The sequence below is a fragment of the Ictalurus punctatus genome, chromosome 4 (genome assembly GCF_001660625.3).
Source record: "Ictalurus punctatus breed USDA103 chromosome 4, Coco_2.0, whole genome shotgun sequence".
NCBI lineage: Eukaryota > Metazoa > Chordata > Actinopteri > Siluriformes > Ictaluridae > Ictalurus > Ictalurus punctatus.
In genome coordinates this window covers 7,536,906-7,550,797 of record NC_071284.1, presented here as the reverse complement: position 1 = coordinate 7,550,797, position 13,892 = coordinate 7,536,906, and the positions used below count along the sequence as shown (strand labels likewise).

General features: G+C 38.4%; 1 protein-coding gene across 1 annotated transcript in view; it reads left to right on the top strand.

Moving 5' to 3' along the window:
* cstf3 (cleavage stimulation factor, 3' pre-RNA, subunit 3) overlaps positions 1-13,249 on the top strand; it is a 28,276-nt gene extending 15,027 nt beyond the window's left edge. Inside the window, exons 11-21 of the mRNA XM_017466523.3 lie at positions 648-757; positions 1,811-1,927; positions 2,026-2,100; positions 2,196-2,339; positions 4,960-5,062; positions 5,901-5,970; positions 6,216-6,411; positions 7,324-7,474; positions 7,635-7,729; positions 10,091-10,151; positions 12,558-13,249. Of these exons, the coding sequence (XP_017322012.1) occupies positions 648-757; positions 1,811-1,927; positions 2,026-2,100; positions 2,196-2,339; positions 4,960-5,062; positions 5,901-5,970; positions 6,216-6,411; positions 7,324-7,474; positions 7,635-7,729; positions 10,091-10,151; positions 12,558-12,760 (1,325 nt within the window). The 3' untranslated portion in view covers positions 12,761-13,249. The remainder of the gene's footprint in view (positions 1-647; positions 758-1,810; positions 1,928-2,025; positions 2,101-2,195; positions 2,340-4,959; positions 5,063-5,900; positions 5,971-6,215; positions 6,412-7,323; positions 7,475-7,634; positions 7,730-10,090; positions 10,152-12,557) is intronic.
* The last annotated feature ends 643 nt before the right edge of the window (positions 13,250-13,892 follow it).

Here is a 13,892-nt window from a genome sequence, read left to right as displayed (position 1 = left end):
CCTCCATGCATGTTACACTGTCCTGTGATGCAGAATGTGCAGCAGTTTCAGAAGGTGCACTTGGCTGGCTTCATGTGCCTTGTAGTCAGCACATGTTAACTTTCATCCTTCTCCTGGGTTGGAATTGGAAGGTGACCAAATTGGGGGGGTGGGGGTGAGGGTGGGGTGTAACCAGGCTCTTGTAGTATTCTGAAGCAGTTTTAGTAAAACACTGGAAGGAACCCATGCCTTAATCATGCTGTATATCGTGAGGTCTCTTACCCAACGTTAATTTGCCATATTTGTCCTGCAATAAATCCAGCAAGTTTCTCAAAGTAAAGAGAAAAGTCAGTGGAATTGTTGGGAAAATAATAACCTGAAATGTTTTAGTGGTAACATCCAGGTTTCGACAGATATATTGTTCCTTAACCAGCATATCTTCAAAAAAAACTTTTTGACAAAAGACATTTGTCAAATGGTGGAGCTTTTCGGATACTGTTCAAAACCACAATGCATGTATTTGTAATCAAATGTAATTTTTGCATACAGCTCCTCTAAGCTGTGTTGCCAATGTTATTGTTAATATCATCATAAATAAAGATAAAGGTCTCCGGCAGCCAAGGTGTGATATCTGACTAAATAAACGGTGTCTGTGATTTTTCCTGCAGTGATGTTCGCCTACGAGCAGTGCCTTTTAGTGCTCGGCCATCATCCCGACATCTGGTACGAAGCCGCCCAGTATCTGGAACAGTCCAGCAAGCTGCTGGCAGAAAAAGGGGTTTGTGTCTTTTCTTTCATTGACACACTTTTCCTTAGTTTCATATTGATGTTTGTGTGTTTTTAGAGATGATGTGCTCACATGATCAGATCTGTTTACTGCTCTATAAAGGCAAGCAGCAATTAGACCAAAATTGGAACTGAGAAAAAAAGACTCCAGTGTGTCCAGCCAAATATATTTTAGGTAGTTTTTATGCAATATTTTCACGTATTACACGATAAGTAAGGAATAAAATATGATCCGGCATGCTGTTATAGGAAGATAGTCAATGACAGGGTATTGGGAGGTTTGATTATTTTCCAATAAGAGCATGCCCCAAAATGTTTTATTTGTCTCATACCACAGCAATTTGGCAATAATTATTATCATTATTAATATGTTTTTAATACAATTAACAAATGTCAAGTAGTACTTCTAAGTGTTTTGTTAAAGTTAATGTTGTGGAGCGTTTGCAAGACAAGTTCCTTTTACCACGTACATTATAACAGCTGTAAACAGTCACCGATCTTTTTTTTCCCTCTTTCTTGAAGTTAATAAGAGAAAAAGAACCACAGCTTGTCATGTTACAGAGAAACTGCAAAATGTAAAGCCCTCTGTCTCCTCTGGTGGAAAAGTCACTGACTGTTACAAAGCTTAAAATGTCCTTACAGAAAACTTCGCCATATCAATGATTATACATTTTTCTTTGTTAGAAAACAAAAAAAATCTTTAAAAAAAAAATCTATTTATTATGAGGCTTCGATGACATCGAGCATCCACCATACAAGTCCCTGTAAATGAGCTGTTACTATAGAGACAATAACATAACAGACCAAGTGCATCAATATATATTTGTGATTGGAATTACAGCCCGCGCTATTTGTCAGAGCAGCCGTTATAGAAGATTAATTAACACATTCTGACCAATCAGATTTGAGAATTCAGCAGCGCTGTGTTGTAAAACAGGTAGTTTTTCAGTCACGCCCGACACATTTTAGCTTCGACTAAAATGGCAGTTTGTTTATGGCTGCTTCATTTTTAGCATCTTTAACACCGTCACTTTAACACTTTTAGGACATGAACAACGCCAAGCTTTTCAGTGACGAGGCTGCTAACATTTACGAGCGTGCCATTTCAACTCTACTGAAGAAAAACATGCTGCTGTATTTCTCTTTCGCTGATTACGAGGAGGTGAGACCTTCCGCACCGTTAAACCAGTGTGATTCTCTTGTGCTTCTTGAATTTAAAGCTCTAACCCTAACGCTAACCCTGTGACGTGTGTCCCGCAGAGTCGTATGAAATATGAAAAAGTGCACAGCATATACAACCGCCTCCTGGCCATAGAGGACATCGACCCCACCTTGGTGCGTTTCATTTCATGAAATATGAGCTTTAATCGTGTTAACTACAGAGAGTTGTCTTTATATGACTGAAATGCTCGTTTTGCGCCACTGCTCAGGTTTACATCCAGTACATGAAGTTCGCCAGAAGAGCAGAGGGAATCAAGTCCGGTCGCTCCATCTTTAAGAAAGCCAGAGAGGACGTCAGGACGCGACATCATGTTTACGTTACGGCCGCTCTCATGGAGTACTACTGCAGCAAGGTGATGCCTTCTGGGGTTTTCTTATTAATAGAACGTCAGCTAATACTGCACTGTGAATAAGAAGATTTATACCACAGTGCTGCTGAATCCTTGAACCTGATTGGCCAGAAGGTGTTGATTTGATTATCTAAACAAGTAGTGCTGGCTGTAATTCAACTGATCGGTTTGTAGTGATGCATTTCTTCTAATAATGTATTGTTTCTATAATATCAACACCTACTTCATGGGGATTTGTATGGTGGGTGCCAATATATCTAATACATGATTTAATCCAGGGGTTCCCAAACTTTTCCAGGGCAAGGCCCCCCAAATGGCATTAACATTTGACCGAGGCCCCTCTTTTACAAGATGTCTTTAAAACACATTAAAAATACAGACTTCTGAATATATCCCCCCTTTTTTTAAATTAATAATTACATCTTTACATTACATTAGATTATTAATTGATTGTGTGTGTGTGTGTGGTTGTCTGAGAGTGAGAAAGAGAATATCATGTATTTATTTATTTTTCACACCAAATTGTTCATGCCCCCTGGCGGCCCCCACTTTGAAAACCACTGATCTAATCTAAGTTAAAAGTCTGCAGGACAGAGGACTTTGCCCTTAGCAGGTTCTCAGTAGCATTGCAGACTGCATCTTTTCTAAAAGTGCAGCAACGATTGCTCATAACTGCTGTCCTGTAAATGGTAATTGGAACTTTACAACATTATATGTAACTATAAATGGTTCAAATCTACAATGTCGTTTATATAATAAATAAAAAATTGTAGTTGTTGTTAGGCTACTGGAATAAAACACTTTGTGACGTGCGCTTATAGGAGCATAATCTTGGTAAGTGTAACTCCACATCGTGATACGCCATATCGCACCACCCTGCCGTTGATTATTTTTCTATAACGGCACACCCCCCAAGTTTTAATCTCTTACATAATGCATGGATATATTTTGCAAAGTAATACAGTTTGTCTCTGATTCAAAATTTTCCCCTGTCTTCCTTATGGTCATGTAAGACAACGTTGATTCATTAAGAAACATCTCCTCATCACTGTGGAGATTGGATTGATACTGAACACTAGAGGGCGTAGTTAATCGTACACATCAAGTTGCTGCTCAGGATGGAGCAAGCCAGGCTGTTTATTTGGGAAGAAAATTCAATGACTTTTAGGTTTACGCTTGAGTCTATTTGACATGCAGATATTCAACTCTCTTTTATTTACATATGTGTATAGTACTGTGCAAAAGTTTTATGCACCCTTTTTTTTTTTTTTTGTGCACACTTCTACATTATCGAGTCAATACAAAAACATTTTAGATTCCCAAACATTAGTTTTCCAGCACAAAATGAAATATCACAGGAAAATGTTTGTCAGTAAAGAAAGCAACATATCAGAGAGACCACTTTTCAGACAAAAACACAATGAAGGCTGATGGGATTTGCTGCAAAAATAATAAGCAAGTGCGACCGTCAAAGTCTCCTGAAGAACCGTGGCTAGTTCTGCAGATGCTAAATAAAACTCACGGCTCATTTCCTTATAAAACTGCACTAATTGTTCCGGCGACCACTGTTTTATTTTTTATGTCACACCAGATATTGACTTTCTTTCATTTATTACTGTTTACTGCTCTTTACAGTTTTGAAAAAATGTGGAAACATTTCGTTTCATTATTTTGAAGGCATCTTTGCACTACAGCATTTCTTTGCATGTGCCTAAAACTTTATATATACTATATGTAAAAATGTTAACCTTGTACATTTATTCATTTGACCTTTAGTCACCTTTAGCTGGAGAGAAATACACCCCCAATATGTATGACAGTCAGAGGCAGTTTTAATAGTAATGGTTACTCAAGAAATAGGTCACCGTTTCATGTTCAAATTTAAGAATGAGAAGAGAAAAAAAAAAGGGATGTATGAAATCATATTAAACTATTTAAATATGGAATAAGGCATGATGGATGGGGCATTCAGGAAAATAGTAAACGACCCTCCTACAGCAGTTCACCATTACAACCACAAAAGTGTTTTATTCCTCTTAAACTACAGCGGTTTGCCAACAATTACAATTTTTTATTCATTAATGATCAACATTTCATGCTTTTTAACCATGTAGAGTTGTGTCTAATGTTACAGAATGTCCACAAAACAAGTTCATTCCTGTTATAATGTTATAGCAGCAGTAAGGAGTTGTTCACTATCAGCCTTTAGAAGTTAATAAGAAAAATAAAATGCAGCTTTTCATGATACGTAGAAACCCTAAGCACAAACTCGTCTCCCTCCTGAAGACTCTCCCATGGTGGAAAACTTCCTGACCGTTACAAGGTGCTGAGTCTGGGGGCCCTGTCTATAAATATACACCTTTCAGACATATAGTTATTATTAGACTTGTATTATGTAGATCATGCACCATACAAGTCCCTGTGAATGTGTTGCTACTGTAGAAATAATAACGTATTCGGACATTCATTTAAACCTGTGATTAGAATTACAGCTGGAACAATAATAATATTAATGTTTAAAAACACTGACTAGACATTCATCTCAGTTGCAGATCTATTCCCAGGTTATGTGATGGTTCCCTTTTGCAGGTGTGACTGACTGTTTCTTTTCTCTCTTCATCAGGACAAATCAGTGGCTTTTAAGATCTTTGAGCTTGGTCTAAAGAAATATGGCGACATCCCCGAGTATATACTGGCGTACATCGATTACCTCTCTCACCTCAATGGTAAGATCTGTGTATTTTTCCACCTCTTGAGTGGTAGCTCATTGGTTAAGACATAGGACTACTGAGCAAAAGGTTCTGAGTTCAAATCCCAACACTTCCAACCTGCTACTACTGGGCCCTTGAGCAAAGCTCTTAACCCTCAACTGCTCAGTTGGGTATAAGAGATAAATATAAGTCACTCTGGATAAGGACCTCTGCCAAATACTGTAGATATAATATAATATAATGTCCATTTTTCTTTATATAAACAATCTTTCTTCCTCAGTATTTCCTCTGATCAAACATCAACGCGTATTTGTTGTTACCAATCCTGTCACCAGTTATATATCCTTAATTGGGTGTAATAAATGTTGGCCTATTCCAGTATCCCAAAGTTCCTCTTTTGTCCTTTTAGGACTGTAAATCATAGCAGGACAAACCCGTAAAGATTTGACGGTCATGTTCTCTCCATGGTGTTTACCAGGAGATGCCTCATGATGTCCTCTTCATGTTTCTTCATTCCAATTAGGCACTTAGCAGTTTCTAGTTCTGCCCTTGCGATGACCCTGCTACTATCTCATAGCATGTTTACTCGTCGAGGATGAAGAGTTTTATCAGACGGTCTCTTGTCAAATCAAACGGATAGTATAACTGTCCACCAGAGCGGATCGTGCATGGATTGTGTTTGCATTTCCATAAATAAACCTGTGGTTATCTTGTCGCTAGGCTATTAAGTGTGTTTCTGCTTTGTCCTGAAAAATGTTTGAAAGCGAGTACGAAGGCCAGCAGGACTTACTGGTGCTGCTTTTCTATTGAAAGTGTCTCTGATTTATGTTCTTTATATTCTTTTTCTTCACAGAGGACAACAACACAAGAGTGCTGTTTGAGAGGGTTCTCACTTCTGGAAGTCTTTCTTCTGAAAAATCAGGGTTAGGGAGCTACTTTTTGTTGTTTGTGTGTTGTAGTGAATAACGTAAAAGGAGTTAAACACTTAAAACGTGTAAATACGCTAATTGTTATTGAAGAGTATTGAGTAAAATCTGTGCTTAATTTATCTACCCAATCAGATAAAGTTACCCACTTCCGAATGACCAGGGTACCATAACTTAATAGCAAGTACATGCCAAATTAGGGTGTACATTTTGTCTATCCTTAGCATGTTTGTGATCGACAGGGAGATCTGGGCGCGCTTTCTGGCATTTGAGAGTAACATTGGAGACCTGGCCAGTATACTGAAGGTGGAGCGCAGGCGCTTCCTGGCTTTTAAGGAGGAATACGAGGGCAAGGAGACGGCTCTGTTGGTGGACAGGTACAAGTTCATGGATCTGTACCCCTGCTCCACCAGCGAGCTCAAAGCTCTCGGGTATAAGGTGCGATTTAGAGCTGCTTTCCTTTCACCGTGTTTCAGCTGTCACACTTTACACTGAACAACTATTTCACAATTTCTACTAATATTTTGCAGCATGGAGAAAAAAAAAAGGTTTTCAATCATTCACTTAAAATCCACCATCCAGCTGATATTATTTTGCCTTCCTGTACTTTCCTTAAACCTGAAACGGTTGACTCATTTTTTTTTTTTTTAGGCTATCGAATCTGGACAATTAAATTGTTTATTGTTTTTTTTTGTTTTGTTCTTTTGTTAATGGAAATTTGTGAGTAGAGAAAAATCAGTAATGCACAAATGTGACAATATATTACAACAACAATATATAAGACAATAAGTCTCTGTACACATAACTACATAAAGTATAAGACAGATGTGGTGTACAAAATTACATTCCCAATTCCAAAAAAAAAAAGTGTAAATATGTATGTAAATAAAAACATCTCATAAACCCGTGTGTTATTCACAATAGAACACACAAAACATATCTTCTGTTTAAACTGAGGAAATGTACCATTTTAAGAAAAACAAAGAGGTAATTTGGAATTTAATGGCTGCAACACGTCTCAAAAAAGTTGAGACGGGGACAATAAACGGCTGTAAAGTAAGTGTTACTAAAAAGAAACAGCTGCAGGTTAATTGGCAACAGGTCAGTAACATGATTGGGTATAAAAAGAGTTTCTTAGAGAGGCAGAGTCTCTCAGAAGTAAAGATGGGCAGAGGTTTGAGATTTGCAAATCATTACATTCAGCTTTTATTTACATTTTACACAGCGTCCCAATTTTTTGTGGAATTGGGGTTGTACAATATCAGTAGACTGACAAGTGCAGCAGAGCATAATAAATACGTAGTGCAGAATCAAAGTCAAATTGACGAATTGACCTCTTTTGTTTATTAGGACGTGTCCCGGGCCAAATACGCCTCCCTGATCCAAGAGGCTGTTGTGACCCCTTCTACCCCAACGCAGAAGGATGATGGAGACCGTAAGCCGGAGTATCCCAAGCCAGACACCAACCAGATGATCCCCTTCCAGCCTCGACACCTTGCCCGTAAGGAACAGCATGAAATGTTTACCTTCCTCACTAATATCACTACAAAGGCAAAGCTTTACTTATTTTACCTGCTGTAGGCTCAGACGCATAGTGCTGGTTTCTTGTTGTCATCTTTATCCTGTGCTCTTATATGGAAATGTGTGTGTGTGTGGGACAGCCCCTGGCCTGCACCCTGTTCCAGGAGGAGTGTTTCCTGTGCCCCCTGCTGCTGTGATCCTTATGAAGCTGCTGCCTCCTCCAAATTGTTTCATGGTGAGTACTACCACCCACTGTGCCACAGTCAAAGTGTTACGAACGGCATTAGCCTTTGTGTCAAAACGAGTGCCGTTTCATGGCCTAGAGGCAGATTCCTTCATAAATCCAAACAAGTGGTGATTTGAGCACAGTTGATAAAATCAGCTTCATCTGCATGGAAACAAGCTCCCTGGTCTCTTGTTTATATGCCATACACACACAGCACACGCCAATGTCTCTCATACATCATACATCTAATTTACATGAAACGCACGCAGATTTATCCGTCCCTCCAGGATTTTGCGATCGCAGCAATGAACGCAAAAATCAAGCAAACTCTGCATTATTCCGAGGAGCTCGCAACTGTTCACAATTACAGCAAATTTGTGTCATGTGACGTGTCATGTGACATCATCACAACGCGCATTCAGCCAGCGCCGCCTTCGTTTCACGTGCGTCGAACATGAGTACAGCTAAAAGGTCTCATTTACCAAACGTGACTGCTGAAGACAATTTCGTGCAATTGTAATTTCGCCAATTCAAGAGGTTTTGTGCAAGAAAAAGCACAAAAACTGCTAATTGCATGGCAAATTTTGACGAAGAAAAAAAAGCCACAGCAAAATGAAGCATTTTTTACTGCAACAATCACAAAAAAAAACATACGCAAAATCCTGTACTGGCTGATTTATGCAGGTGTTGCCGAAGTGAGTCCCAAAAAAACCAAACCCAGACACACTTTCAGAAGGGTACAGGCTACGTCTTTCCTCCAAGACCTGTGAAAAGAAGTAAACGGAGAGGGGAAAAATTCTTAAAATATTCTGTTAAAATATGAAATAAAGCCTTAATATTGGTATAAAACGGGGTGCTATATAAAAAAAATATAACTGAAAGGGAAGAATGAAAGGAAAGGACAGTCCAGCAGGTTTGTCTTTCGCAATCCTTTTGTTTCTACAAAGTTTTTCCTTTTCTTGTTTCTTTTTCTTCTTTATAACTACTTCTTCATTCATTTTAGAACGTGAATAGATCAGGTTTTATTACAGCTTCTTTTTATAAATACGTGAGCCAAGTTTCCAAACACACATCACTTTCACACGAACGAAACTGAGTTGAATGAATCAGACCGGATGAGTAAAATGAGGTGCGTCATGTTCAAGGTTGTTATGAAATTGTTTACGTTCCCTGAAAAATGATACAGTCATATCCCAAGTGACTTTGAACAAACTGTCTGCCTAATAAAACTCTTTTTGGTGCCTGCTGTACTCAAAAAAACAAAAAAACACATAAAAACGTACTGCTTAATCAATTACAGGACCAGCGAGCTGAAAAAGATCCACATCTGTGTATTCACAGATTACATGTTGACAGAAAACCCCCCTGTGTGCACTTTATTTTACTATTTTACAGTTATACACTTCTCTACTAGCTATACTTGCTGTATAAGCTGATATTTATTTTATTTATTTACCTGCAATCATAGGATTTTTAGGAGGTTTAAATGTTACTCTCAGGTTCACATGACCAGACATGGGTTTTATCACACCGATTTGCCAAAGATGAAATTGACGAATGTCAATTCAGCACAGTACAGGTGTATTGTACACACCTTTTGATGAATAAGGACCATTGTGTTTTGTTAAATCCTTTAGTAGTGATGTTAGTTTGAATCAGTTCTGATAGTAATTGTTAAGAAGTCCTGGTTATGAACTTTCTATATGATGTTTACCATACGTTGTACTTCCTCAAGTGCAGCAGATTGAGCTAATCAGCTAATTATCAAGCCATCTATAAACTGAAATGTTATACACACTCATTCTTTATTTTTATTTTTATTTTCCACATTTTAGAATAATAATAAAGTCATCAAAACTCTGGAGTAACATAAATGGAGCTATGGGAATTATGTTGTGATAAAAAAAAAAAAAAAATCCAAAATAATTTAGTATTTCAGCATCTTTAAAATAGCTTAGAATTTCTCGAAATGTATTCTTGGAATTTTCTCAACTGATTTTTTTTGAGGAATCTCCCTGAGATGCTTTTTAAACAGTATTAGAGGAGTTCCCACATACACTGGACACGGATTGGCTGCTATTCGGAATATTTCGCTCCGAGTCATCCGTTTAAAAAAAAAAAAAAAAAAAAAAAAGTTAGTTTTCTAATGAAAGAAATGAATACGTCGCCACGATTTATATTTTTGTCTACAACACCGATTTCAAACATTTAACCATACACCTTCAGATCAAAAGGGTTTTAAGATCGTGAGAAACATTTCAGTTTCCGGTAGTGTGCATGTCAAATCTGTAAGAGTCATCGTTCTACGTGTGTCATCTAATGTTCAGTTCCCCAAGAATGGTTTCACTGAGAACATTTCTTCCCTCACAGGGTCCTTTTGTCCAGGTGGATGAGCTGATGGAGACGTTCAGAAGATCCACGCTGCCAGAGAGTATGTATACCAAACAGGCCATAAGTTCCTACTGATAAAATGTTTTCCATGAAACAAAACCAGGTGTTGCTGGTGTACTTGGGTGTGAGTACGACGTTTTCTAGAATGTTCAGTGCTTGGTTCATTTATGGAACATTATGAAGCTATGTTAAAGTTTTGGTGTTTGATGGTAAATGAAGGCGTTTCATGATAAATGTACAGTAGCTGTTTGGTTAATGTTTGTTTGATTTTTTTGAAAATGTGGCGAATGATGTTTGTAGTTGGTGAATTTTGGTTGTTGCACGTTTGTGTTTGTTGTGGGTAGTGAATTCTTGGTGTTCTATGATGCCTAATGATTGTTGAATAAGTTTTGGTGTTCGATACTGAATGTTGTTTGACCGTGTTTGACGGCAGTTGTTGGTGTTTGTCGTTAGATAATAATGGTGGTCGTGAGTCATTCATAGCTAATGTTGATGGTGTTGGCTGGTGAATTTAAATATTTGATATTTGTCAGTGAATATTAGAGGAATGCTGGTGTTTGGTGAATTTAGCTGTTAGTGAATGTTGTTTATTGGTGATTGTTAGACGAATGCTGGGGGTGTAGGTGGTGACGGGGGCGTTTCTAGAGTATGATCACTACTGGGGCACAGGCCTCGCAGTAATTTTGCAAAAGTACTTCAAAATTTCTATTTTCATTTGAGCTGGTGTTACAATCAGCCTTCATGCAATCATTTAAATGATAGCATTCACTGAATAGGAAAGCCTATTTTCAGATGTATCCACTGTAATCCACCTCATCAGACAGTGCCTTTCAGGAAAATTTTACTGGACACTTGGGATCATGCCCCAGTAAAAAGGGTCTATCGACACCCCTAGATAGTGCATGTTGGTTGTTGAAGAATGTTGGTAATTGATGTGGGTGATGAATTTTGATGTTGATGCTGAATGTGTTAGAGGTTTGGTGCTCATGGTTGAAGGATGGTGTTTGCTGTAGAATGATGATGTTTAATGGTAAATGGACAGTGGATGTTTGGTGAATGTTGGCTTTTTTCTTTATGGAAAATTGTGTTTATTATTGGTGTATTTTAGTGTTTGATCGTGAGTGTTTAATCGAGGTTTGTTGGCGAATATTAGAAGATTGCTGTTTGTGGTTGGTGAAGGTGTTTGTTTAGTATAGTGAATTTCGTGTTCAATAATGAACGTTCTTGATGCTGAATGATTGTTGGAAAGTTTTGGGGTTTGACAGTGAATGGTATCTGATCCCGTTTGATGCCATTTATTGGTGTTTGTCATTAGTTGTAGAATATTAGGTAGGTGGTGAATATTGGTTGTTAAAGAACGTTGGTGTTTGCTGAGAGTAGTGAATATGTATTCAGTGATGAATGTTGGTGCTGATGCTGAATGTGTTAGAGGTTTGGTGTTCAATGGCGTTTGATGTAGAATGATGACATTTAATTGCAAATATGTTGATGTTTAGTTAATGTTGGTGTGTTTGTTTGTAGTGTAATTTGGTGTTTGATAGCAAATGGTAGCTGTGTTAGATGATGAATGTTGACGTTTGATGGTAAATGTTAGAAGAATGCTGTTTGTAGTTGGTGAGCTGTAGTGTTTGATGGTGAATTTTAGTTGTGGAAGAATATTTGTTTGTTTGTTTGTAGTGTAATTTGGTGTTTGATAGCAAATGGTAGCTGTGTTAGATGATGAATGTTGACGTTTGATGGTAAATGTTAGAAGAATGCTGTTTGTAGTTGGTGAGCTGTAGTGTTTGATGGTGAATTTTAGTTGTGGAAGAATATTTGTGTTTGTTTGTAATTAATTTTGGGGCTCAATATTGAATGTTGGTGTTGATGCTGATTATTTTATCAAGTTTGATGCCAGTTATTGGTGTGTGTCATTAGTGCAGGGGTGTTCAGTCTTATCCGGAAAGGGCCGGTGTGGGTGCAGGTTTTCATTCCAACCAAGTAGAAGCCACACCTGATTCCACCTGTTTAATCAGTCGATCTTGGCTTTCAATAGACTCAGGTGTGGCTTCTGCTTGGTTGGAATGAAAACCTGCACCCACACCGGCCCTTTGTGGATAAGATTGGACACCCCTGCATTAGTGAATGTTGGTGGTGAATTTTGATGAGTTATAGCAGATGTTAGTGTTGATGGCATATTGTTATTGGAAAGGTTTGGTAGTGGCTGTAGATTGAAGTGTGGTGGAGAATGTCAGTGTTTGATAGGCTATTGGCTATTCATACCTGCATATTATCAGTATAATCAGTCTTTACACTGTTCCTTGCATGGTTTTTAAAAAAAAAAATTTTTTATTGAAATCTCCATTGTATTGTTTGAAATTCGAAATATCTTGTTAGAGTAATCTTGCTATAATTAATCCTGTGCTGTAGAGTTTTCACATCTCTCTTCTGTGTGCTGTGTGTGTAGCTGTAGAAGCTGCAGTGGAGTTAATCACAGGCAGCCGTGGCGATGTTCCCGGAGAGGGAAACGGGTCCATCGAGAACCACGCGTTAACTAACAAATCACTGAAGAGGCCCAACGCTGACTCGGACGAGGAGGAGGAAAAGGGAGCCATCGCTCCACCGGTCAACGACATCTACCGCGCAAGGCAGCAGAAGCGCATCCGATGAGTCCCAAACAAACACTGATGCTCGTTATGGACACTTATAACTGTTCCCTATGCCTCCAGTGATGGCTTCTTGGCTTCCCCCTCCATGGATGGTTTTTACTGTGAGGGTGTGTGAACACAAACACACACACGGTCCTGTGTGTCGCGAACTGGAAGGTGTCATCTACAGCTGACCTCTTTTTCCAAAAAAGAGGTTTTTGACTCGTTGTGATTGACTCAACCCTTCAGATCATTTGAGTCTCATTTTCACTGTTTTTTTTTTTGTTTTTTTTCTTCTGTTTTTGAAGCTTTTTTTTTCCCTCCATTTTTTTAAAAACAGTTTTATTTTTAAAACTGAGTGGCTTATATTGTACAAAGTTTTATTCTGGATGTTGACTGATACATAGTTCAGAGCTTGCCATGTGTAGTTCAGTGAAAACACCACAAACATCGTTTTGTAGTCGAATGGAAATTTCATTTCACTTCCAATAAAACAAAGCAAAGAAATTTGTCCACTGTCAACATTATTTTTAATCTATTAAGATCATACCAATCCAAGTGCATTGACATAAATAGGCTTACATTAAGTAAAACATCTGTAATAAATGGCAAAAAGGGTTTAATTGGTTTGCTTTAGTAATCCCTCTCTCTCTTTTCATTTCGGCTTTTCCCTAGTTCAGGGGTTGCCACAGCGAACCAATTTTCTCCAAGTTTTGCTCATTTTGGATTTTGTCTAGCCTAGTGTGGCCTAACGAAAATCTGAGCATTCGCATCTCTGCTACTTCCAGAGTAGCAGTAAGTCTTGTTGTGGTAGCCACTGTTTCCAGACCATGCAGCATGGCTGGTCGCACCACTTTGTTGTAGATGGTTCCTTTCATTTTAGCCGGCAATCTTTTTTCGCACATGACTCCAGTAGTTCTTCTCCAGCTGGCCCAACCTGCTTGGATCCTGTGGTTGACCTCTTGTCGGGTCATTCCATGTTTCTCCACAATGGATCCAAGGTAGCAGAAGTTATCTGCTTGTTCAATTTCTTCTCCATCATTGAACTTCAATGAGTCATGGTTTTCAGGATCACCAATGCACATGTATTTGGTCTTCTTGGGCTGTTAATTTTCTACCATGTCGGCCAATTCTCTCCCCTTGTCCGTCATTGT